Below are 27,102 nucleotides of genomic sequence, written 5' to 3' on the forward strand. Positions count from 1 at the left end.
CCTACAACCTGCAAAAAGGAGCAGCATCAATCCAGTAGTGACTATCCCCCTTCTAAGGCAAATCCCTCCACTCCAACCCAGCACAACTTGCTCACCAGACGGACTTTAAATTGCATAAATTTTCCAGGCTTTAGAGTCCAAACACTTTTCCTAGATGAATAAGTCATGTCTCTTCCATGATGTTCCCGCTATACACAGAAATACTTTTATGCTTAAATTTTCACAAGATATTGAAGGTTTTTATGAAGTTACAAAGCATGTTTAGTAAAAGGAATGACACAGATGAAATCACTCCAGAGCATATAAAGACATGCTTGTTTTGGGAACTGAATAGTAGGAGGGCTGATGAAGTACAATGAAAAGATTACTCAGAAACTAGACATTGGCTTTTTTCATAGTCTCAGATTCCACATATTTCACAGGTACACCTTGGTCTAGGATGCAATAAAAGTCCTGCTTACATCTCATCGTCCCATTGGGCTGTAGTGAAAAATGGATCTGTTTTGAGGAAGAACACATGAACTGTGAAACTAGGTACAAAAATAAGGTAAGGGAACTTAACATTCCTCCTCAGCAGCGGAGACCAGGAAAGGAGAAATGGGAACTTGAGGAACTAGACACGACAGTACAGTATTTCCCTTGGATGGTATGAAAAAGCCCTTGGTGTTTATCCAGTAAAGCCTGTCCTCTGACTCTCAGTGGGACTCCATCTGAAAGTGTCCTTGTGATTAGGCAGGGCTAAGTGTTATGCCAGAGTATACAGTATAACTTTTGGCCTTCCTGTTGCCAGAGGCAACCTACTGATGTTTCTCACAACACTGCGATTGCAGCACCTGGAGGATGACTACCCTCTTTTGGACAAAATGTGAATGCTATTCTTCCATACCCAGAACAGTAAAGAGCCTTATAAAGCAAATCTTCAAGCACTCGACAAATTGGAATTTACATCAAGGAAGAGTTGACACAAAGTGTTCTATTAATTGGTATATTTCTCTTCTGTTTACAATTCTGTGCTGCAGAAGTTTACATAAACTTAAAACAAAAATATCTCACCAGATAGATGACTTAAAAGTGGTGTTTTGCTATCATCCATCTCAGTAGCTACTCCAATATTCACCCCACCTCAAATAAAAGAATAGCAAAACACATTCTGTTATGATGATAATGATAACAGTTGACACCTTATTCCATTTTTAGAACAGAAATTGTTTTCCTGGTTTGCATTTTTATCCAAACAGAACATCTTTCCCTTTTTTTTCACAGGTTACATAAAAGCACTCCAAGCCTGTGGCTTGTAATTGCTATTTCATTTCTGCTCAGAAAAAGCTGGAGAAGTTTGTAGACCGTTACTACAACGGTATCTTTTAAAATAACAGTAGGTATCTACCTTCTGAAATCACTATCCTTTCTCGGAATGCTCAGAAAAGTCAGAATAAAGTCATTTCGTCCTTTGTGCTGAGGATGTTTCTTCTGGTTATAGATGCAACTCCATAACTCTGTTGAAACTGAGATATGTCATTTCAGAGACCTTTAATGCTAATGGAGTAACAACGGAACCGAATTTCAAGTGTCTGTGTTTAGTTTTTGATGCTTATCATCCATGTAACATGGGTAGAAATGTGTTACAAGCCAAATGAGAAAATTGTTGGATATATTTCAATTATCAACTGTGTCTATGGCCAAGAGAAGGTGCTACAGGAAATGTATTAGTGCATAAATTTGAAAAAGAAAACCTGATAAATTGGGCTTTAGTCTGAATAAACTTTGATGAAAATATGCAGAAACAGAGAAGGAAGCCAGGAACATTAGTCCCAAAAACTCCAACTTTATTGTGCACTATGAGAAGAAATCCATTGAGCCCTGCCACAGGCTGCCCAGGGAGGGTGTGGAGTCTCCTTCTCTGGAGATTTTACAAACCTGTCTGGACGTGTTCCTGTGTGATCTGATCTAGGTGGACCTGCTTTGGCAGGGGGCTTGAACTAGATTATCTCTAAAGGTCCCTTCCAACCCCTACCATTCCATAATTCTGTGATTAGCATATGCACCCACTAAATATAACCTCAAAACCAAATTATTTCCTAAAATTAGTGTTTTGCTATAAACTTTGAGAAAATAAATGCAAAAATTCTACAGCTGCCTATTCAGAGATAAAAGAGAACTACAGTGTGACTTTTTTACATTCAGCAGAATTAATGATGAAACAAATCAAAGCGACACACACTGCAGGATTCAGTCAGTATCAGTCACAGACTATGCTTCAACTACATCCCCATACCAAGAAAATGTGCATATCGGAAGAAGTCCACTCCAAGATATCTGAGACTAGAAAACAATCACTACTTCAGCTCAGAGGTGTGTAAAATAATCATACTGTATACAGATGACTTGTAAAAATGGATTCATTTTATAACCTCCTAAGAGTTGCATTTAGCAACCATATGTTAGTACACTAAATTGTGTTTGCATTGCTGTTTATTTGGGAGCTCTTAATCACAAATTAGTTCAGGAAAAATGTGTAAACTAAGAACTGGAATTTATGCATAGCATGAGACTTTTATTCCCCTTTCTGAATGCAAATCAGAAAACACAAATAAATAATCTGTGGTGCTTTGTCTAAGCAAAAAACTTTATTAATCAAACATATGTGCCAATGCCAACTATTCATTGCCATACTGCTTCACAGGAGATAAACATATGCTGATATTCCCATTTTACATGTAAAACGTAACTCACTTTCTTGACAGCCACAGAATAAACTTTTTCTAAAAATTAGTAAAAGCCATAGTTTCCTAGTTTTTCACACTTCACTCATCAGATTTAAAGTTTCTTATACTGTTACTTGGTATCTTCCATGTGCTGATTTTGTACTCCATATTTAGCATAAAAATTGGATGAAAAAGTAGGCATGTCTGTAAGAGGTAATACTCCTTCTGTAGGAAAAATCCAGATTCTAGCCAGGAGATTTAAATTGTTTGCATTTCAGTATGTTAACTGAAAACATGTTAATTATCACTTCAAGCCACCGAATATCTATTTTAACCATTCCTTATGAAATTGTTTCCTAGTCTCCAGTCAACTTTAATGTCTAGTATCTGTTTATCTAGCAATCATTTCCTGTGTTTTTCTTCTTAAATCTATAATGTATGCCTCCATTTTTTTTTTCCAGGGAGCTACTCATAGTAGTAGGCTCTCTTGTCTGCTCTTACCAGCTTAACACAGTTAAAAAATAAAAGCTGCTATTCTTAAGCACATGCCACTGCTTTCCCTGCTGCCGTAGGCTGGCTGTCCTGACTCCTTGCCAGCTCCCTCTGTGACACAGCACAGCGAAGCCAGAGAGGGATGCAGGGAGCCGTGGGGAGACAAATCTAAGTAGATGAGTGACAATGGAATTCACTACCCTATTTCAGCAACCTTATGCATATGTCCATGAATGAGGAAAGTTTATAGAAGAAATTCGGGCCCTCAGGCTTTTTGAATTATCTTTGACTTTCACTCATGTGAAATAAAAAGACATCTTAATACATAATGTGGGAAACTGGATTTAAGTCCCAAACCCAGACACCTTGTTAAAATGGAGTCTTAGGAATGCAAGCTATGCTGATGCTGCCTGCAGCAGAACACAGTCTCCAAAAGTCTTTTCCTAGAGGTTTGTCACCAGTAGGTCATAGGATGTTACTGGAAAGACAGTGCAACCCAGTGAACAACTATTTAATACCTTATCTTGTTCTTTCTGCATCCTCAAGCATTATTAACCATGTATCACTGAAACACTGCTCTAGAGACAGGACAATCACTCCTCTCTGAGGATTTTCAGAGTAGCTAATCACCTGAATGTGGGGCTTTTCCAAACATTATTTAACATACCTTGGACAACAGCTTTGTGAGTTAAAGATAAGGAATTATTCACTGTTACAGAAGAGAAAACAGGTAAGTTCACTTTTAGAGTGTCCATTAATTGGGAGTTCCTGATACGCAATGCCTAATAGACTTTGAATTTTGGTTTGGTTTTGTATTTTTCCAAAATATGTACCAGTTTAGAACATCTTCTGTACACTACAACTGATCCTCATTACTAGCTGCCACTGAAAAAGACTCATGTAGTGGCTTCACTTTGGTATCTAGAGGAAGAACAAATCAGACAAGGGTCAGAGAAGTATACGTGCAATTCAAGCAGCTGCTGACTCCCAGTGAGCTGCCCTGCACCACATAACAACTTCATGGAACAGACACGAACAGGAGACAATTCTTTATGGCAGTTTTATCTGACTGTACCCACGAAACAGCATTGTCTCCAACTGTGCCTCTTACAGTGGATCGTGGAAGGTACTAGTCATTTCCTAACATTACCATTTTAAGAACGTTCTCTTAATTCAATATTTTGTGTGCAAAAGCAAGTAGAGAGTAGTAAATTCCAAGGTAGAAATAACATGTCACTTGAAATCTATTGCTCTGCTTTGGCATTCTATACACTTACCGCTACCCATATGGTCTTTCTGTCAGAGCAGGGGCTTTCCTCTGTAACATGCTTAGCTCAATGCTGCTTAATCTTTACTGAGCCATTAGGAAATTAATAAGAGAATTAACCAGAATTAACAACACAAAATTGGAGGGCCTATGTGATGAATATTCTTCCACCAACATTGGAAGATCACAAGGTCTGGAAACAAACTATGCAAGTTCAGAGCTGCTGTCTACTTTTCAAAGCTGCAATGGCTATAGAGAAGACTGTAATCTACAGGATACGCCAAGAACTAACTAGAAGTATCTGAATAACTTAATTCATCTAATCCCGTAACAGCTCAGCCATTTCCTTCAATGTCCGAAGAAAAAACAAGTAGAAAAAGAAGAAAAAACATGTCATGCAACTGAACTGTCACTATGGTCCTCCTCTCTGCTTTGGTCTCATTTGTTGTTGTAGTAGCACCACAGTTTTCTGGATATTTGTACAGAGTCTGATAGGAGAAGTCTCTAGTCCTGTGGACACTACAGTGATTAAAACAGCTTTATTAATTTCCACAGGTGCTGACAAAACCACATTCTCACCTATGCATTATTACTTGGTAAGTTGGAATACTGCATCTTTTGCCTGAACAAAGATTGTGGCTTAAAGATCAATTTTCTTTTTCTCTGCCTTTTTTACAGATACATTACAAGCTGTTAAATAACATTGCTCTCAGCTTTGAAAAGTAGACAGCAGCAGATCAGACTTTCATATTTCAGGATACAGATGAAACCCAACTAGGTCTTACAAGAACAAGATCAATCTGCTTAGCAGAAAACACCGGCAGCAAATTCTGAAGAGTTGTCTGATGGACTACTGAATACTACAGAGATGCCACAAAACCACAATGGACTGCCTGCCTGGTAGCTAAAGCTAGACTTGTCTCTAACTACACAAATTTTCTAGAATATTGTCCAGATTTATACAAGGCTAAATAACAGCCAGACTTATCAAAGACAGGAGGAGTAAAAGGCTATTTTACAACTTTACATTCCTCTGCCCCACAAGAGATAGCAGTGGGGAGCATGACGGAGAGTAGAGTGAGGAACACTGCAGCCTTGGAAAAAAGTTGTTTTGGCAGGGGAAGTTTGTGTGTCAGCCCCTAACCTGACTCCCACAGTTGCCTTAATGCCTCCTGACAGCGCCTGTGGAGCTGTGTGCATCCCTTCCTTTCCCAACACAGCTCTGCCTTCCAAGAGTATTAATAACGGTAAGTCCAGAAGCGACATCTCTGCCTGCCCCCAATTCTGGCTAAAAACATCTACCAGGCCTGCATACACATCCTTTCAGGGTTGCTCTAAGTAGCTAATATTTATGTATTTTCAATGCATCTTGTACATCACTGTCATTTGTTTGCTTACCATACTTCCAACTGAAGAATATTTTATTTCTTCATCACAGACAGAAAAGCAAGCAAACAACTAAATAGCGATGAATGAATATCCTATAATTAAATTTAAACAACAATAATACTATCTGTACAAACCAACTTTAGCAGTATTTTTCAGTCCTCTCACCACTGAGATTATTGCTGCATTCTTGGTCGTTAACCTTCAAAGACTATATATTCTTTCCACTGAAAGATTTTAAGAGGACATTGCAGAAAATTAAACAATACTATTCTTCAGTTAATTCCAAAAAACCTGCCAACAATACCACCGTCAAGTAGTCTACAATGTGATAGCCACAAACAATCACTATGCCAGTAATTAACCAGTCTCAAAAGCAAGTTATCTGCTGACAATGCCTGACATTTGTTCCTTTTTTTCCTCTGTATGTTCAGAGCTAGGCAAACAAGCTGAAAATAATCTCATGTGCTAGGTGACTGTGCAGCGAAGTTTTGTTTCCTAATTACAAATACTGTGCCTGTGCTCAGACAAAAGAAATCCCATTGAATTGATGCAAGCTTCTCTCTTAAAGAACTGCAACAGAATTAAAATACAGCTGCCTAGTTTTCAGTAATGAGGTCCTGGGTGCTTTGCATCCGCCTTTCTATCTAAAGCAATTGCAACAATAGACCCTTTAATCGGAAAACCTTCTGCATATCAGCCTCTCAGAGTAAAGAGATGCTTACCTTCTAAAGACTTGAAGAGGCCTTTCTACTGGTGAAATAATAAAGATGCTTTACTGCTGCGCTTCAGCATCCCTCTTTCTGCAGCAGTTTACTAGGAATACAGATCCTCCACCATTTTCTTGTCACGTGGCCAGTGGTACTGCTAAATAAGGGCGATCACCTGCCTTCACATAGCCGGCTGCGTGAACCAGCAGCTACCAGGCTCTGATTAAAGGAGTGCTTTAAATGAATACAGAGCTGTGCTTCAGCCGTAATTTGGGGCTTTTTTTAATGTTCCCCGTGAAGCTTTGTCGCAGCAACACCAAACTTTGATATGGCGAGTCAGCTGGCAGCAGTGAAAAGCTCCCCACTGTTTCATTTCAGAGCCTGAGGAAAGCTTGTGATGAGAGACTGCATGACAACGTTTCTTACGGATTCAACCCATCTCAGCCCACATTTCTGTCTGCAATATTATAAAGCATATGCATATTCAAGCATGCTTTACATAATTCGTTCAGTTTGCAATTCAGCTATGGGAATGCAGATGCAAATTTAAAAAGAAAAAACACCAAAAACCAAATACCAGTTCAGGAGTCAGGGTGAATCCTGGAAACACAAACTGTACAAGCACCAAAAAGCATGGCTCATGGCCTATACTCTTGACTGTGTATCTTATGGGTGTGCATGAAGGAAGGACATTTCTACTTAGGCAGTGCAGCCACACAGTCTCCTTTTATAAAAGCCTCTAAGGGATAGGGTCCCTAAAAACTCCAGTTTTCTTGCTAAAGGCATGATGTAGAGCTTTAGACTAACATGTACTAATAAATCTTATACTAACTTATCGCAATAGTATGAAGCTTATTTATAAGATGGAACAAAATTCACACACAAGCTGTTAAAAGGTCGTGCTTATCCCCTTACACAATACCTCGGGGTCCTCCAACTTCCTTGAAGGCAGAAACCGGTTCTGCGAGAGGCCAAGTGGTATCTGAAGTTGCGCAAAGATCAGGGGTGAGAAAGCCTCAGGACTCATCAGCCTTCATCTCCCAAGGCCCCAAAGACCATCACGACTATCATCGGGAAACATCATGCAAATTAAAGGAAGAAAAGACCTAATTTACACGCGAAATCGGGAACAGGTTGTGTCTTTGTCTAGGTGGATAATGTCATCATATGATTTTGTAACTTTGTAACAAATATAAGTCAAGCAAGTTGCTGAGTCGGGTGCGCGTTTGTGGTGGAGCGATCCCCCCACAGACCCAGCAACGAATAAACATACCTTCTTCATAATTTTTGAGTTATAGAGTCTGTTTCCGCAAGTTAGGCAAAAGAGCTTTCAGCCGAGTTCCCGTGTAATCCTGTGGAGATCAAAAAGCGAGGCAACAGGCCCTAGGGCAGCCTAACCTTCATCTAGTTTCTTCCTTCACACTACACTACCCCTCCTTGAAGACTAGTTACCTGAGAATTGGAGATGCTTCCACATAAAAATGCTAGGCCATGGTCAAAGCCAAACAAAAGCCTAACCTCACTTTCATTGTCCATACAGCTGCACACATACCTACAGCACAGCATCAATAAAATTTCAGAGGCTCCCACCTTGTTCTTCATGGTATTAGTAACCCTATAGGGAAAGTTTTCACCATCTGCTGCACGTCTGCTGAGAGATCAGTCCCCAGCTGCTATTTTAAAAAAAACAACAGACCAATATCCATCATTTAAAAAGAAATTAAAACCATCACCAACACAAAAGCACATTTCTAAATAGGACAGAGCTGCAGATGTGGGATCTGCAATGCTTCTGTCAGCATAAAATGTCCAATATTTTTAAATTTTTTTTTTTAGTGCTTTTTCATCTGGGCAATTTTTAATTAATTTGAATTCAAAGGTCCAGACATCCAGAAGCTGCATCCAAGAGATAGAGCTATAAAGTATTTATGTGCAATATTAGTTATTAGTAGTATGATTATGATGAAGCTATTAAATTAATAACGTGGCAGAAGCTATGATCTTGATTCTTCGTGCTCAGAATCACACAGAACATCTTTGAGACTTTAGGATGCTCTACTGGAGCCCTCTAAGCTCTCTGGGACTCACTGTCAAAGTCAGTTCTGCATCAACCAGGTTAAGTTTCAAAGCTCAATAATGCTTTAGGCTGAAATCTCATCTTATTGATCATATTGACTGGAATAAATTATGTGGTGAATTAACTAATAAAATCATGGAGGTTTTGAATAGAGGGGGAGTTTTAATGTGACCATTAAACCATACTAGCATAGTCCAGGTCCTCCTGCTTTAAGGAAGTTGCTCTATCATCCCAATTTCACAATTTAAGTAAAATTTCATGGCCACAAGTGAATAACAGTAAGCAAGTTTAGAGGTTTTTTTCTTCCACATTTTTTTTCAGTCACTGGAATGTTGTTCTCTTCTTGTTTAAAGGTTTTTATAGAGTACTCAGTATTTGGTGCATAAATATTAATGCTTGTTTTTACAAAAGTGGGATCATCAGTATATTGGTTGCTGCTATGGTTAACAGCTGGGTCTGCAATGGAAAACTGAATTCTTAGTTTTAATTAATTTTCAACCTCCAGATGGTGACAGAAAATACTGTATCACCCCAAAAGTGACAACAAAAAAGACTCTATAGGCCAAATCAAGTAGAGGGAAAGAAACAGTGTCATCAAAGCCCATGCATTAACAGCATATGTTATTACTTCCATCAATAAAAAAATCTAGTGGTGAAATTCACTGACATTAACTAAAGTAGATTATTTCTTTAAAAAAAAAAAAGTTCTAATGATTTTACAGCTATGTTTTAGAAAGTTCCCCATACTGAATCTGTTCCAGGAACTCTTCTATTTTCACAGGAACAACATCCTCACAAAGGATGTTGTTTTTATATATATATACACACGCACACGTATATATAATATATATATTATACAGCTTCTGATACATAATATCTGCTAACATAACATGTATGGTAATGGTGTGATAGATGATAATGGAAAATACATTGATTCTATAGTATCTCATCCTAAACTCAGACGTACATTGAAATCTTAAGTTCTGAGCCAGCAATCTTAAAGAGCTCTTGTTCATGCCAATCTAAACATTTTGTTTAGTTTCAATTTGACTTTTTACTTTTGTTACATGGCATTAGCTTTAATTTACATGGACATTCCTACAAGCTATGCTCTCAGTTGTTGCTCTTCTCCTTACACTTTGTCTTTAACCTATAAAGCATGCTCCTTGTGTTTAGTCAATTGTCATGCTTTGTGCTGCCAAGTGGGAGACCTGAGTTAAATTCACATTTCAAGTCCATGGTCTTGTAGTTCAGCAGGAGCTGTAAGTACCACTGAAGTTGCAAGTCTGGTCCCCAGAGTGCCTGGAATTGCTTTCCAGCAAATCTGGCCAATTAATAAACAATCTTGACAGGAGTGAAAGATGACAGCCCCACGGGCATGCAAGGTAAAGAGGAAAGAGGCATTCAAAGGGAAGTAAAGGTTACTTTGCAGAATGTGGCCTCTTAAAACAGATTTTCAGTCCTTTAGGCATACTATATATAGCAGTCTAGTTTGCTCATTAAAGCAAGAAGCAAACTTGAGCTCCCTAATTCATTGCCACAACCTAGCTTAGGGGTATTAGAACAGGTATTTTGAGAAAATATTGTGTGAAAGGCTTGGTCCACTGGAATAAAAAAGATCTTTTTCCCTGGTTTCATTCTGTCAGTATTTCAGTTTAGTACTGGATATTGATATTTCACTTGAATCATTCATGGCTTTGAGATAAATGACGTGCATTTAGCTAAATCACAGAAATAGCAGAGTAGTCTCAGATCTCTTATTAATTTTGAAATAGTCACAGATTTTTCTTTCGTTCTATTTATCTTTATTCACTGTCAGCCACAGCAATGTGATGAAAACAGGCTTCTCTATGAAAAAATCATTGGATTGCTTACAGTACCCTGCAATTTTAATGGCCAGCAACACAGCAATGATCACAGAGAGGTATTTTGAACAGAAGCAGTAGAAGAACAACCTTTTCCAAAAAGTCACAAGCACACAAAAAAAGTTGCCTGCTTCTTTGAAAATACATTATCAGAAAAAGAAATTAGGCTTTATTTTGTGGAAGTTTATCCTAATGGATAAATAAATCTTGGCGATAGTTCAAAGTAAATTATCTTCTGCTGCCACAAGTTTTCCAACCCGTCCTCCAAACTTTCCAAACATCAGTGTCCTTATCTCTACTTCTCTCGCTACTTCTTGTTCATCGAGTTAATATATAATTTTGTAGTATTTCTCTCAGCTCTTTCTAACTCTCCTTACTAAGGAAAAGGATAATCCTTTCCTACAGAAAGGTTAGAGCAAGAATGATCCAGTGATATACAATCACTAACAAATCCTGAAGAGGATGCTAGTAGGTAAAAGTCATCTGCAGTGTTCTCTCTGTGTCCTGACCACTATGGCACTGCTAAGCTTCATACAGCTCTGTGAGAGCAGACGGCTCCTATCACCACACCATCAGCTACAGCAGCAGCAGCAAAGCAGGTTATCCTACCTACTCAATGTTCACACAGTGCTCAATGAATTCTTGCTTCTTAAATGCAGTTGCTCTTGGCTGTTCACATGTGAAAAGCCATTAAAAAAGCTATTTTCTTCCTGGAAAGCCTGACATTAATAATGTGCTATCAAATCTTTTCGTAATATTTTTAAGAGGCCAAAGAATCCTGTAGAGTTTACTATTTCTGGTGTTTGTATGTTACAAACAGGTTTATATCTTTTCTTCAGTGTTTTAATGTTAGCAAGCAGCCTCACATTGTTCTCCCTTTTGCTGCTTTTTCTTGCAGAAGAAAAACTGGACACGACCCACCAGTCACAAACTTTCTTAAAATCCACATGAACAGCCTTGAGAGTTGTTACGCTTGATTTTGGGATGAACGGGACAACGACTAGCAGACATTCAAGATTTTAATCCATTTTTTCATTCTCATTTCTGTTTGTGCCGCTGTTTCAAAACTTTAATTTCCTCTTCTACATTGCAAACAATTTTCTTAGACAGTGACACACACTTTCTGGATGGGAGCAGAAAATAATGTAAACTGCATCCTTTGCAGATCCTTATTCTACTACTAAAGGAACTTACTGCAGCACAATATACAACCATGAACATTTTTTTTCTGAACAGGGGCACGTGAATAAATTGTAGATTCAGAAAGGGGTTTTGAACAACCAATTTAATTGCCTGTTGCTTGGGATGTTCACGTCATCTGCTTGAGTGCAGATGATGAGTTTCCTTATTCTCCAGAGATATTGTTACTGTTCCATATATAAATATATGAAGGTGAAGTACATACTTGCACTAGGTTCCTACAGATTGTTGATGACAACTTCCTGTCGCAGGTGATTGAGGAACCAAAGAGGAGGGGTGTGCTGCTGGACCTGGTACTGACAAATAAGGAGGGTCTGGTTGGAGATGTGACAGTTGGAGGCAACCTCGGCTGCAGTGACCATGAGATGGTAGAGTTCAAGATCGTGTGTGGAAAAGGCAGGACACAAAGCAGGACCATGACCCTGGATTTCAGGTGAGCCAACTTTGGCCTCTTCAAATTGCTGCTTGGAGGGATCTAATGGGATATGATTCTATAAGTAGAAGTGCCCAAGAGAGCTGGTCAGTCTTCAAGCACCACTTCCTCCAAGCCCAGGATCAGTGTGTCCCAATGCACAAGAAAGGAGGAAAAGGAGGTAGGAGGCCTCCATGGATGAGCAAGGATCTGCTGGGACAACTCAGGCAGAAAGCAGCCACCTATGAGAGGTGGAAACAGGGGTTGGCTTCTTGGGAAGAGGATAGGAACATTGCCAGGGCATGCAGGTGTGCAACTAGGAAGGCTGGAGCCCTTCTAGAATTAAATCTAGCCAGGGAAGTTAAGGACAGTAATAAGGCATTTTTCAAGCACATCAGCAGCAGGAGGAAGACAAGGAGTAATGTGGGCCTACTGCTAAACACAGAGGGTGCCCTGTTAACTGAGGATGCAGAGGAGGCCAAACTACTGAATGTCATCTTTGCTTCAGTCTTTACAGCCAAGGATGGCCCTCAGGAAGCCCAGTCCAACAAGGAGAGTAGGATGGCCTGGACAGCAGAGGACTTGCCCTGGGAGGAAGACATTGAAGACTTGTTGTTCAAGCTTAACACTCATAAGTCAATGGGTCCTGGAGGGATGCATCCTAGAGTGCTGAGGGAGATGGCTGATGTGATTTCTAAGCCTTTCTCCATCATTCTTGAACAATCATGGAGGACAGGCAAGGTGCCTGAGGACTGGAGAAAGGTCAATGTGACGCCAGACTTCAAAAAGGGCAGGAGGAACGACCCAGGAAACTACAGGCCGGTCAGCCTCACCTCCATCCCTGGAAAGGTGATGGAACAACGCATCCTGAATGTCGTCACTAAATATATGAAGGAAAAGATAGTTACCAGGGGGAGTCAACATCGATTCTCCAAGGGGAAATCCTGTTTGACCAACCTGAGAGCCTTCTATGAGAGCATAACTGGCTGGCTAGATGAGGGGAGAGCAGTGGATGTTATCTAGTTTGACTTCAGCAAGGCTTTTGACACTGTCTCGCATAACATCCTCATCAGAAAGCTGAGACAGCGTGGATTGGATGAATGGATGGTGAGGTGGATCGAGAGCTGGCTGAATGACAGAGCCCAAAGGGTGATGATCAATGGCACAGAATTGAGTTGGAGGCCTGTGGCCAGTGGAGTTCCACAGAGATCAGTTCTGGGGCCAGTCTTGTTCAAAATCTTCGTCAATGACCTGGATGAGGGGACAGAGTGTACCCTCAGCAAGTTGGCTGATGACACCAAGCTGGGACGACTGGCTGATTCTCCAGAAGGCTGTGCTGCCATTCAGAGGAACCTCATGAGGTTCAACAAGGACAAGTGCAGAGTCCTACATCTGGGAAGGAACAATCCCATGCACCAGTACAGGCTGGGGGTCGACTTGTTGGAGAGCAGCTCTGCACAGAGAGAGACCTGGGAGTCCTGGTTGATAGTAAACTAACCATGAGCCAGCAATGTGCCCTCATGGCCAAGAAGGCCAATGGCATCCTGGGATGCATCAAGAACCGTGTGGCCAGCAGGTCAAAGGAGGTTCTTCTTTCCTTCTACTCTGCCTTGGTCAGGCCTCATCTGTGTCCAGTTCTGGGCTCCTTAGCTCAAGAGGGACAGAGAACTTCTGGAGAGAGTCCAGTGCAGGGCCACCAAGATAATCAGGGGACTGGAACATCTTTCATACGAGAAAGGCTGCAGGAACTCTGGTTGTTTAGTCTGGAGAAGAGGAGAGTGAGGGGGGATCTTACGAATATTTACAAATATCTAAAGGGTAGGTGTCAGGAGGTTGGGGCATCCCTTTTTTTGATAGTATCTAGCTAGCAACAGGACAAGGGGTAATGTCATGAAGCTGGATCACAAAAAGTTCCATTTCAATATAACAAAAACTATTCTACTGTTCAGGTGAGGGAGCCCTGGCACAGGCTGCCCAGGGAGAGTTCGGAGTCTCCTTCCTTGGCGGTCTCCAAGACCCTCCTGGATATGTTCCTATGTGACCTGATCTAGATAGACCTGCTTCTGCAGAGGGGTTGGACTAGATGATCTCTAAAGGTCCCTTCCAACCCCTACCATTCTATGATTCTGTGGTTCTATGTGTATACCTAAAAATAAGAAACCTAATTTCCATTTGCTGTCAAGGGGTATATGAAACAACCACCAGCAGGCAATAAGGAAAGCTTCCTTGTGGGAAGCAAAGGCTGCACTAGAGAAAGTCCTGGATTCAGGAGCCACTTCTAAAACCACTGTCAGAGAGGCAGGTGTTACATGCTCAGAATGAAAACTTCCTAACACAAAAGTATTTGACAAAACAAAAGAACAAGCAGAGGACATAATCCATGCTAAGGACCCAGGTATCCAGCCAGACCTTCTGATTGAGAATCTTTGATTTTCCAACACCAAGCAGTCTTAACTAAGCATAAACTACAAAATAAGGCCTTTCAGTCAAGGCAAGAGTCACATTTAGTGAAGAAGCCAATAAACCCTCCTGAGTCAAAATTATGACCTTTCAGAAGTATAAGAATGCATCAAAAGGAAACATCTATGAACTGAGTATCAGTTACTTCAACTGTTCCAGTTCTACCAAAGCATACTCCAAAGACATGCATCTTTGTCTGACTCAGAGCCCAATGATTAGCACCCGCAAGTCATCCAGAATTTCTATTGCAATAACAACACAAGAAAAGCCTTAATTTCTTATGTGATGACACCAGTATTTCCCTGCTAACCTCCCACAGGCTGGTAGTTCTGCTGTATCACAGTGCTTTAAACTTTACTGGCCAAAACCAGCAGTTAATTTCAGACTTAAAAGCTGCACAATGAGACATATTTTAAGAAGGAACTTGTGTTTTTAAAACTGTCAATGAAGTGCATTAGAAAACATTTGTAATTAGACACATCTGCTGTATGAGTTGTTGTTTCTTCAGCTGTTCATGCAAAAGGTTCAATGGAATTGACATTAACACTAGAGGCAATGCAGGCCTACAGTTGAATGAGGCAGGTGCCCTGGTGATAGAGGCTACAGAGAAGGCAGAGTTACTGAATGTCTTCTCTGCCTCTGTCTATACTGCCGGAGACTGTCTTTAAGAGTTCCACACTCCAGAGGAAGTTGAGTTAAAGGAGGAGTTTTGTTTGGCTGATGAGGTCTGGGTTAAGGATCAGTTGAGCAATCTGGATGTACATAAATCTATGGGCGCTGATGGAATGCACTTGTAGGTGCTGAGGGAGCTGGCAGAAGTCATTGCTAGACCACTCTCCATCATCTCCAGTAAGTCATGGAGGCCAGGAGATGTGCCTGAGGACTGGAGGAAAGCAAATGTTACTCCAGTCTTCAAAAAGGGCAAGAAGAAGGACCCAGGAAACTACAGACCGGTCAGCCTCATCTCCATCCTTGGAAAGGTGATGGAACAACTTCTCCTGGGGGCTGTCTCCAGGCATTTAAAGGACAAGAGGGTCATTAGGAGCAGTCAACATGGCTTTACCAAAGGAAAGTCATGTTTGACCAATCTGACAGCCTTTTATGAAGATGTAATCGGGTGGATAGATGCTGGTAGTGCCATGGATGTGGTTTACCTTGATTTCAGGAAAGCATTTGACACTGTCTCCCACAGCATCCTGGCAGCAAAACTGAGAAAGTGTCAATGGGGCAGGGTCTAGTTGGGGGCTTGTAACTAGTGGAGTCCTTCAGGGGTTAGTGCTGGGACCAGTACTGTTCAGTATATTCATTAATGACCTTGATAAGAGAACAGAGGGCACTGTCAGCAAGTTGCTGAGGATACTAAACTGGGGGGAGTGACTGACACACCAGAAGGCTGTGCTGCCATCCAACGAGACCTGGACAGGCTGGAGGGTTGGGTGAGGAGAAATCTAATGAAATTCAACAAGGGCAAGTGCAGAGTCTTGCATCTGGTTAAGAATAACCCCATGCACCAGTATAGGTTGGTGAATGAACTGTTAGAGAGTAGTGTAGGGGAAAGGGACCTGGGGGTCTTGGTCGACAGCAGAATGAACATGAGCCAGCAATGTGCCCTCGTGGCTAAGAAGGCCAACAGCATCCTGGGGTGTATTAGAAGGGCTGTAGGCAGTAGGCAGAGAGAAGTTCTCTTTCCCCTCTACTGCCCTCAGGAGACCACATCTACAATACTGTGTCCAGTTCTGGGCCCCTCAGTTCAAGGACAGGGAGCTGATGGAGAGAGTCCAGTGCAGGGCCACAAAGATGATGAAGGGAGTGGAGCATCTCCTTTATGATGAAAGGCTGAGGGAGTTGGGGCTCTTCAGCTTGGAGAAAAGGAGACTGAGGGGTGATCTCATTAATAAATACATAAAGGGTGGGTGTCAGGAGGATGGAGTCAGGATTTTCTCAATAACGTCCACTTATAGGACAAGGGGCAACAGGTTAGAAGTTCCAAAGAAATATAAGTAAAAATTTCTTCACTATGAGGATGACAGAGCACTGGAACAGGCTGCCCAGATGGGCTGTGGAGTCTCTTTCTCTGGAGACATTCAAAACCCACCTGGACGAGTTCCTGTGTGACCTACTCTAGGTGGTCCTGCTCTGACAGGGGGGCTGGACTAGATGACCTTTCGAGGTCTCTTCCAACCCTTAAGCTTCCGTGATTCTGGAATGGAAGTTACAAGTTTGGAGGACTAGGTGCAAGAGAAACGTTGTACCGGCCACCTCTGCTTTTAATATCTTCAAGATCAAACAGACAACATTTGGTTTACTTCAGATGGAGAGTTTATCATCTGCCAACCCTTCTGAAGAGTTGCCTCTTTTCTTAAGACAGTAAATCTTAACCTGCACCAAGAAAAGCTTTCACCAAAATGGAGCCCCTCTCACCTCATATTCTACTCAGTGCTGTCTGTTTAGTTAGAATAAAGCAATTTTAAGCCAGGGGCAGCAAGTGAGGGCAAAGTATGCTCTGTATACTACTAAAAGTCTTGTGCATTGAGAAAACTTACTTAAAGTTCTATACATAAAGTACATAAGTTTAAGCCTGCAAGTAATATCACTATATTTCAGAGTTTCTGAGACTGGGGTAAGTTGTTTAGGATGCAGCCAGCACTCACCATGTATTAAAAATAGCTCAGCTGTAACATGGTCTGATCTTGCAGTAATGACAAACTCTCTGAAAAAAGTGTGAAAATGTTCAGAGGGGAAGTACTTTAACATCTGAGAGAAGATAAATCACAGCTGTTGAATTACTTGTTTCTGAAATCTTAATAAAATGTTAATTGTTTGGGGTGAGGAGGCAACTAGCAAAAAGCTGTGCTCTTACGTCAAAGATTATTTGTACATAGTATTGCCAGGTTTATAGTATCGTACACAGAATGTTACCTTTAAGCCATTTTAGCTTACTGCTAAAACTGCAAAATTGTTAGTGAAAATATCAAAAAGCAAAGTCTAAAATCAATTCCAAGCCAAATAAAACCTGATAATAGAAGTTGTGAATACAATGTGTATTCTACACTGAACCAAAAAGTACTTGAAAAAAAGGAAGACAGCAGTCTTGCATTTCACATGAACAGTATGTTTCCACACATTTCATAACACATGTGCCCTTTTGGCTAAGTGCAGTTCAAAAGGTGTGACAAGTACAAACCAGTTACACTCCCTAGGTTTATTTATACTAGGACGTTTCTTTTACTGCTCACAAGAATGTCACTGAACAAACACAGTGCCAGGTTCCTCTTTGAAAAATGGCTGCATGTCAGTTGCAGATGCCCAGGAGAAATAGAGTCAGACTTCCACATTTGCATCTCTGGGGTTGTCCTAGAAGTCCACTGTTGCAGTTACAGCTTCCTGGTTGTAAAAAGAGTCAACAACAGAAGCACTCTCTCCAAAAAGCCACAGTAAAGTCAAGAGGGTCATCTCTCCCTCCACCTAGTGGCACAGCAGAGAGACAGCAGGCAGTAGTAATGCTGTCAGCGCAGAGGCTACATTTCCTCCCAAAGGCAGGTGCAAATATATTCAAACTGCCTTAGGTATCAGTCCAGCTTGAAGAGAGAGAAATGCTGATCTGACCCGACTACAGCTTGGAAGCTACCACAAAGACCATAATTTTCCATGATCCGTTTCTTTCCCTTCTCTGATTCTGGGCATCTACTACCTTCAATCTCTGAGTAGTTTTGCATTAGGCAGAAATAGTACTTCCATGCCTCCACAAGCTCAGTGGCGCTCTTGTACCTGGACTGGCAACACCATCAGTATCTGGCTTTGGCGTGTATTCCCTGGCCACACCTGTTTCAGATTTTAAAGTAGGTTATAAGGTCTATGGAACTTCACAGAAGGAAGATGGACTTATTCCTATGAAGAAGTGGCCTTACAAGCTTCCTGCATTACAAAATGATCCCACTTTGTCTCACATCAAGCAACCAAGAACCAATATTTTAGAAAAGAAGGAATACAATGATACTTCAAAAATGTAAGTATAATTAGTACTTCAGACTTGAAAGTGCTGACATCTATTCACAATGTCATATACTTCAATGACATTGACAACAGAAACCCAAGAGAAAACTCTTGAAAGGAAACAGGTTGTTTTTTTCTTACCCTGCTTTTTGACTCAGTTTTCTTTCACTGTTGAGAAGCAGTGTTTCTCCCTCCATTTCTTGTTCTGTTGCAGCACTATTTACAACTCTCCGTTGAGAATTTTCTTCCAATGCATCGTCATCACCAACCACAGGCAACACGCGTGTTCCTGCAATGCCTGAACGCTCATCCTTGGAAATCAAGCTGTTTGAAGGAGAACCACCTGCATGTTCAAAAGATTTCTGAAGCGGAGTTTCTCCCTGAAATTCTGCTTGAGTGTCAAGAATCAATTTCTGTGACACATCAGTTGCTGGTTCTTCACAAGAATGTCCAGACCCTGATTTTGGCATCTCTGATTCCACAGAAATTTCTTCAGTTGATATATCACTGACTTCATTTTCGCCCAATATAATCCAACCCTCATCTTGCCTACATTTTTCCTGTGGTCTTCTTTCATCATCCAGTTTTTGAGGCACAATAGAAGAACTTTTCTCTTCTAAGTGAACAGAGTCCCATTCAGTCCCACAAACAAAGTGCCCTTCCCTCTCATTTGTAATGGAGATTGGCTGAAAGGTATCCAAGGAGCCCGGTGAAAAGCCTTCCTGAGATTCTGTTTGTTCAGCTACAGTATCTTCTTGAAATGCAAAATCACTTTTGTTTCTTTCAAGCTTGTCCTTTGTCAAAGGTATATTTTCTTCCTCTGTAACAAGGACTGAATCTGGATCTCCATGAACCTGCATCTTCACATCTTCTTTACTCTCTGTACTTTTCAGTCCACAGCTCTCAGAGGAATTTCTTGGCTTATTCTGTCTATTAAGTAGGGAGTCAATGCCAGTTTCTAAAAAAACAAGCAAATAGAAACTCCATTTAGTTTTTCAAGTGCTACTTCAGTCACCATGATTTAAGTCAGTACTGTGAGACAAAGCTTGTCTCAGTTTACCCTGTTCTGTTAATGTATACTTGAATTTTATAACATCATCATCATCATCATTACCGTTAAAGATTATACATTAACATCGCAATAATTCCTAAGGAACAAATGATTCTGTGTCACATAAGCTGGGCCTTGTGCAAACAACAGAAATAATGTTTCTACTTCAAAATTTAAAAGCTTTGTATCTGTCTAGAAGGGTGATAGAAGGTCTTCCTCAAGTACTGTGTCTTCTACGTCAGGTAGACACATGAACTTCAAAATTCACTCAGCAATTCACTTCAAAAGCCTCATCATTCAACAGTAATAATCCTGCTGACACTCCCTTCTCCTTTTGCCCTGTGAACGTGCCCTGGAAGGCAAGTTTTCTTACCATCAGGTGATCTTCTATCTCCACCTACTGGTGAGTCGAGATGAGTTGCTTCTGCTTCAGATTTTCCGGTCTCTGAAACTATTGGAGTTGCTTCAGACTGGGAGAGTGAAGGTATTGATGTGTGATTTTCCCAAAAGCACTCTGTAGATGTTTCAGACATCTCATCTTTAATGCTGCTTCTTTTGGTCATCAGGATGTTTTCTGCACCTTCCAAAGGCACTGGCAGTGGCAAAGGTTTTTCCAGAGAAATACTGTCACAAAATGACTGCTGTAACATGAGCTCATCTTTTGCACAGTCTCTGCTTCCAGAAGTTTCAGCATCAAAAGATGTATAGGACGGTGGAGTATATAACACTGGTGAGTGGTCACTGGGCATTTCCTTAAACACAGGAACCGGGTTTTTAATTACATCATCAGATTCTTTTCCAACGTCAGCAACCAGTTGATTACCTGCATCAGATTCAGGGCCCTCATCACCACCACGCAAAACGGATTTCACAGAGAGTATCTGTTTATCTTTTGTTTTCCCTACTACTGCTTCACTGGATACTGCTGTCATTATGTTTATTGCACCATATGTCCTTGCTGGGACATTAGTCACCAATGTGTTCTTGATGTTATGTTCCACTGCTGTCTCAGATTCATCCCTAAGTTCTTCTGACATGTCTAGCTTGTGAAGAGTTACTGATGTATGGTCAATTTTAGAATATTTTCCAACTTCAGTCAAGGCACTTATTTCTTTTAAGCTTTGTCCTGCCATATCACGAAGAGTCAAATCTACGGGAATTAATTGCATTTCAGAGGTCACTGTTTGAGCTGTTTCAGTTCGTGCTCCCTGATGGCTCACAGAAGTGAGACTTTCACAGAGTGTGCCTTTCAGATCTAAGGTTACCACTTCTAAAACTTCATTGGTAATTTCATTCAACTCAATTGGGTCAGTGGCAAGTTTATGTTCTAGACCATATTCTTCTAAAATTGCAAGTTCAGGAGACTCTTGAGTATTAGAAGAGATTAGCTGATAGGATTCATTGACCTTTCCCTGTTCATAGTCCCGGAGGCTACCCCTTTGAGACTGTGTCTCTGCTTTCTGCATTACTGATTGACACTGTGAATCAAAATATGCCTCTTTTCTTATATTTGACCATGTATGAACAAGCTGACTGTCTTCAGGTGCCACTCCAATCTGAGAAGACATGATAGAAGCATACTTAGCTTCATACTCCTGGCACACATCAGGACTACTTGATGCCTCTGAACTATTCTCTTGGTCACAGTGACTTAATATATCAGGATTTTTGCCATCTGACTTCAAAGTGACAATCTGCTCAGCATTAGTCCACAGGTCAGGTTTCACTGAAAATAGCTGATTACGTTCTTCTGTGTTATCTTGTATAATATCTGGGATAAGTTCAGTTTGGGGAACTAATATACTCCATCCTGGACTTGACTTCTCTGTCATTTCAAAAGACAAGTCTTCTACAGTGAAAGCACCTGGCAGGCAGTTGTGCACTTCTAATTTGTCACAGGGGTCACACTGTTGTTCTTGAGGAATGAGACTTGCATTTCCCTCAATGACTTTTGGTAGATCCAGTTCACTGATGTCTTTAACTGGTGTATTTGTCATATCTCGTTCCTCATCTGAAGGATTCTGTGGAGTCAGTTGATTTTCTTCTTCCTTGGGAAAGAACTGCTCTTTCAAGCTCATTTCTTCTTTGTCTAGCATGAAAGGATCAAGTTGTTTGAACTGTACTTGATTTATCTGACTATCGGGAATACTCACAGGATGTAGGAGCCTTTCATTTTCTTTTTCATCACTGCACAGGGAAGAAGGCTGATTTCCATAATCACTTGCATGAATGAAATGTATTTCTGATGGTTCTTCTTGCGAAGGTGATCCCCAGAAGTCCTCCTTACTATTAGATTGGTTTGTTGCTGAATGACTTGAAACAGAATACTGATCTTCCAATTGCTTTTCTTCCCAAGGTTGTGAATTCCACCATTCTGAACCATCATCTGGAAAACTGAATGTTCCTACTGTGAATTTTGGATTAGTTCTTAAATTACTTCCCAACAACATATTCCACGTATCTACAGCTTTTGAAGGAGACTCTTTTTTATCATCTAAAGCCAAAGTCGGAGTAGTATTTTTATTCATTTGACACAAATATGAATCTTCTCCACCACCTGATTCTTCACTGGAAATGCTCACCTGAGTTTTCTTCTGAAGTGTTTCCCATTGACCTAAACATTCAGAAGTCTCGTTATGTTCCATTATGTTCAAGTCTTCCTGCAATACTTTCCTAGCTTTAATTGTTTCAAGATTTTCATTGAAGATGCTTACATGAATCTCCTCTCCAATCTTTTGTTTTGCATCTGAATCGTCTTCATTTGCTTCAGGACTTGTTGCATTAGATCGAGCATAATCGTCTCCTATTTCAGACGCTTTGTGCTGTTTGTTTTCATACGTGGAATCTTCATGGGACATTTCTGGACATGCTTCTGAATTCTCTGAATCCTCAATTACATCAGGACTTGATAAAGATGACATAGTATCATCATCTACATGGGCATTCCAAAAATCTAAGCTTTTAGGAACTTTGTTATGTTCAGCACTTGCTTCAAATCCTTCTTCATATTCACTCCCAAATTCATTCCTTTCACAAGCATCTTCAAGATTTTTATTATTTTTAATGTCCTCCATATGTCTCTTGTGGTGACTGTCAACTGGAAGGTCTCCCCACACATTCACAGATGTGTCACTTAAATCAGGACTTGTTCCACTTGAGTGTGCATAATCATTTATTGAATCACTCCACACATTATCTTCTTCTAAATAACTCCTGATCTGTATATCCTTTGAAAGGCTGCTTGTGGTGTTCGCCATTTCAAGGGCTTCACTTGCCTCAGGACTTGCTCCAGGAGACTGCAGATCTTCACACTGCCGTGAATTCCAAGAAGTTTGGTGAAAACTGTCATTAAGCATTACACATGGCTCTCTACAAAGATTATTGGCAGGTTCTATATTTTCAGAGTTTTTATTTCTCCCTGGATCTATTTCACATGAAAGTGAATTTTTCACCACAGACATATCTGTAATGTTAGGAATACTGCCAAACCCAGAAGATGGACTTTTAAACTCATCCATGAGAGACTTTTCAGGAGTCCTGTTTAGTTCTGAGCTATTTTTGCAAGATACTAACTCAGAATTACAAATGTCTGAATGACTTGGAACCACTTCATGTAAGCCCTCTTTTATTTCTCCCATCATTTCTTGCTGTTCATTCGTCAAAGGAATTGATGTGGCTAGAAGACAACTACTCTTTCCAGAGTCATTCCAGATGCCTGAACTTCTGGGCATTTTAGAAGAATTATTTTCTGGATTATCACTACTTTTACCAGAACTTGCAGAGATATTTTCTATCTCTGGACTTGTTGCATCTTCTATCACTGCAGTCTCCTCTTCAGCTTTCTCAGAAAGCAGCTGTGATGCTTCACTGTAATTTTGTTGTCTAGAGTCATCAAAGGAGTAATAATTTCTGCCTTCCTCAGAAGCACTTGAAGATTCTACATGATTCTGTGACAAGTCTCTGCTCTCTTCCTGACTAACTGGATTAATTTGATTGGAAAAAGACTCATTCTCTATGAGTAATGCTTCCAAACTAATACTATTTGCCTTTTTTACTGGGGAGCTCGGAAACTCAGTTATTGGTCTGTTCTCTTCAAAATCTACATTAGATGAGGATTCACTGTCTTCTTGCATTGGTTTATTACAAATGTCACTAATTATCTGATGTCCACTTGTATCATATGTCCTCTCATATTCCTCTTTTCCCTCCCAAGATATTTCAATGGCATTGTCCCAGCCTTCCTCAGAACCTTGCTCACTCATCAAACTCCCTGAGTTTGCCTGCTGCATTGAATCCTGGCTACTCAGCTTTTCATCAACATTGGCAGTGTTTTGTGCTTCCTTCTTACTAAGTATCTTACTCCCCAAGTCATGTATTTTCATATCCAAACCATTCCCAGGGTCTGAAGTCAGCATAGAGGCATCTGTGTCTTTTACACTAACACTGCTTGCTGCTCCTACATTTTCAGCTGCAGCCTCACTAGAATTTATTTCATTTTGTGGTGGTGATAAGTCATTCACTGTTTGACTGCATACCGGTGTTATTCTTCTGTTTTCAGATACAGAAGAAACATTTTCATTTGCATGTATGTCTGTTGAAAAAGACTGATCACTTGCTGGTTCTGAATTAAGGACGGGTTTAGCAGAGGCAGAAAGAGCACTAACTTCAGAATTTCTTTCTTGTAACTGGGTGACATTATTTAGGGGAGTGTTCCAGATGTCTTCATTTCTGGCACTTGAAAAAGGCATATTTCTAGGAGATGATGGTTTCTTATCTGCTTTCTCAAATAATTTTGGCTCAGTCAAATCTGGGTTTAATGATTTGCCAATAACTGTTTCTTCATCAAAATCTTTGTCCTTATTTTCTCTTTCATCTTCTACATATGTAGGTGATAGATATGAATCAGATGTTGAATAATTGGTGTCTGGTGGAGAAACAGCCATATCTTCACCTATGTTTGATGAACTAAGGTCTGAGGGTTTAGACAAGAAGGTATCCTCCCATGGCACGACTACTTCTGTTACTTCTTTCTTGATATTTTTATCGTACGTTTTCCCGGTCTCTAGATTTTCAAAATGCTTTAGTCTATATTTAGCATGACCAAACACATTTTTTTCCTCTGTTTTCAGCTTGGAATTATTTTGCATATTGTTGAAAAAAGAATTTGTATTTTCATATTTTATATGTTCCTCTACTGAACAAGATCTTTCTTTATCCCAGTCTTCTGGAGATACCTGGATAGGTGGATTTTCAGTCTCATTGTCGGCTACAATTTCTGAAGAATCTGATAAGCTACTTTTTGACATGGCCCATTCCTCAGGCCCATTCACTGATTTTTTTTCTCTATCCAGTTTGGGCATGTTCCATACATTTTCTGAGGATCTAGCAACACGTTCTGCATCAAACTTAGTCCAGACTTCATAGCAGTCTCCAGCTAGTGGACTACTGTTCCCTTCAATGCTATGCCACACGTCATCTGACTTCACAGGTGTCAGCTGACTGACCTTCCATGGGTCAATAAAGCTCTCCGGTTCTTGTTTTGTCTCCTCTAAAGAAGCAGTCTGAAAATGTGGCAAATGCTCACTGTTTTTCTCTTGATTCTTATGGTTCCAATTATCTTGTTTAAAATTACTATCCCACAGACCTGCTCTTATGTATTCCATTTGCTTTGGCTGTTTTTGGAGGAAAACAGAATCTGAGGCTCTTCTATCAACATGTTCTCGTAGCAAAGGACTTTCTTTACAGTCTTTCCATAAGACGGGGCTCTGAAATACAGATTCCTGCTCACTTGAACTCCATGTATCAGCATGTCTGGACTCTAGGTCAAAGCCATCCCACCAGCTCCCATACCTAACACGAGACTGAGAATAATTTGTGCCATCTATTTCATTAATTTTTTTAATGACATCTTGCGAGAAAAATAAAGGCTCCCCATTATCTAATGGTGAAGTTTCTACTAGACTGTTCATAGGAGTTGGTGGAATTTTTGAATCAGCAGATTTCAACATTTCTGGTGAAGAAGAATCACCTTCAACTAAATTGATCAAACTTGATGTTTTCTCACACAGGTCTCCGGAACTTTCATCAAATTCAGCTAAATTGTCTTCCTCATTTGTTGCCATAAGTAAGTCAGTTGAATAATTTGCTGTATCATTTTCTAGCAGGTTTGCCTCATCAAGTTCTTTCTGCAGAGTCAGTTGTTGTCCTTCTGATGAGTCACTATTAAGGAAATAGTCATCTGCTGGTGAACAATCAACAGAACGAGAAGATGATTCAGACGGAGCTGTTACCATGGGTGCTAGATCAAAATTGAAAAGATCAAAGTTATCACTATTATCTCTAGACTGATGGTTTTGTTCTTCAGCTATTGCTCCTTCAGGAATAGGGCTATAGGAGTCAAAGCCAGGCAGAAGACTGTGATGGGAAGCAGCACCTTCTGCAACAGGGCTATCATCACTAAGGAAAACAGAACTCTCCTTGGAAGACCGGCTGCTTCTAATGGTAGCCAATCCACTGTCTGGACTCACAAGATCTACATTAACATCAACTTGGGCCTGCATGGATCCATTTAGATCCTGAGGATTTTCTATAAAATTGGCAGAACTGGGCTGTGGTTCTACATCAGAACCATATAACTCCACAATACCAGAAGATCCTTGTGAAAGTGGAGCACTTCCAGCAACAGCTTCAGTAGAAGAAGTTCTACTGTTTGATACCATTTCTGGCTGTCTTCTATTTATAACTTCCTTAACCAGAAGAAAAATTTTATCACAGGTGACCAAAGAATTTTCTTGACGATAAATCAGAATTTGATCGCATCCACATTCTAGAGGATCCAGCTCCAAACAAGGAGTCTGACATTCTTCTAATTCACAGCAGATCTGCAGAAAAATAGGACATTTCAAGACATTGTAATCAGGGGCATAGGGGCACATAATAACTACTTCACTGTGTAACAGAGCCATACATATCTCTTCCTATTAATCTATTCCTTGGATGTTCCACTCTAACAGTATTATCATAGACACAGAGGTTAAGTATTAAAATAAAAGACCAATGCAAAATATGTATTATATAATTGGTCAGAATATTTACTCAAGATTATACCACTTGACTTTCTACTTTACCTTTAATTCATAAAAGAAAATTCAAATAAATGTTTTGTTGTTGCCTTAAAAAATCTGAGGAAAATATGTAACAGTACATGATAAAAGTACTTCTGGAATGAGATAGTTATATTATAAAATGAATACACTTATCTTGATCTTGAAAGCAACAGAGTCATTTAGCCACCTGTCCCTAAAACCAGACATTTTTAAGACTGATAAAAAGGTTCAAATATTTGCTACTGAGATAATTTCTTCCACTTGCAGATAAATATAGAAAAAAACCAGATAGCACCTGGCTTTGGATAAATGAATATTTTAGTAATAACTTGCCTTCATTTCAGACCTTAAATGCTTTAGTGCTAACATACACGTAGA

General features: G+C 40.2%; 1 protein-coding gene across 2 annotated transcripts in view; it reads right to left on the minus strand.

The window, feature by feature from the left end:
- PRUNE2 (prune homolog 2 with BCH domain) overlaps positions 1-27,102 on the minus strand; it is a 141,097-nt gene that overhangs the window by 33,136 nt on the left and 80,859 nt on the right. Inside the window, exons 6-8 of one of the 2 annotated variants that reach the window (XM_062017852.1) lie at positions 19,992-26,499; positions 18,943-19,525; positions 18,709-18,834 (exon numbers count right to left, since the gene is read on the minus strand). In XM_062017852.1, coding sequence (XP_061873836.1) covers positions 18,709-18,834; positions 18,943-19,525; positions 19,992-26,499 — 7,217 coding nt within the window. Of the gene's footprint in view, positions 1-18,708; positions 19,526-19,991; positions 26,500-27,102 lie in introns of both variants that reach the window. The other variant, XM_062017851.1, reaches the window with a different exon arrangement.

Source organism: Colius striatus, chromosome Z (genome assembly GCF_028858725.1).
Source record: "Colius striatus isolate bColStr4 chromosome Z, bColStr4.1.hap1, whole genome shotgun sequence".
NCBI lineage: Eukaryota > Metazoa > Chordata > Aves > Coliiformes > Coliidae > Colius > Colius striatus.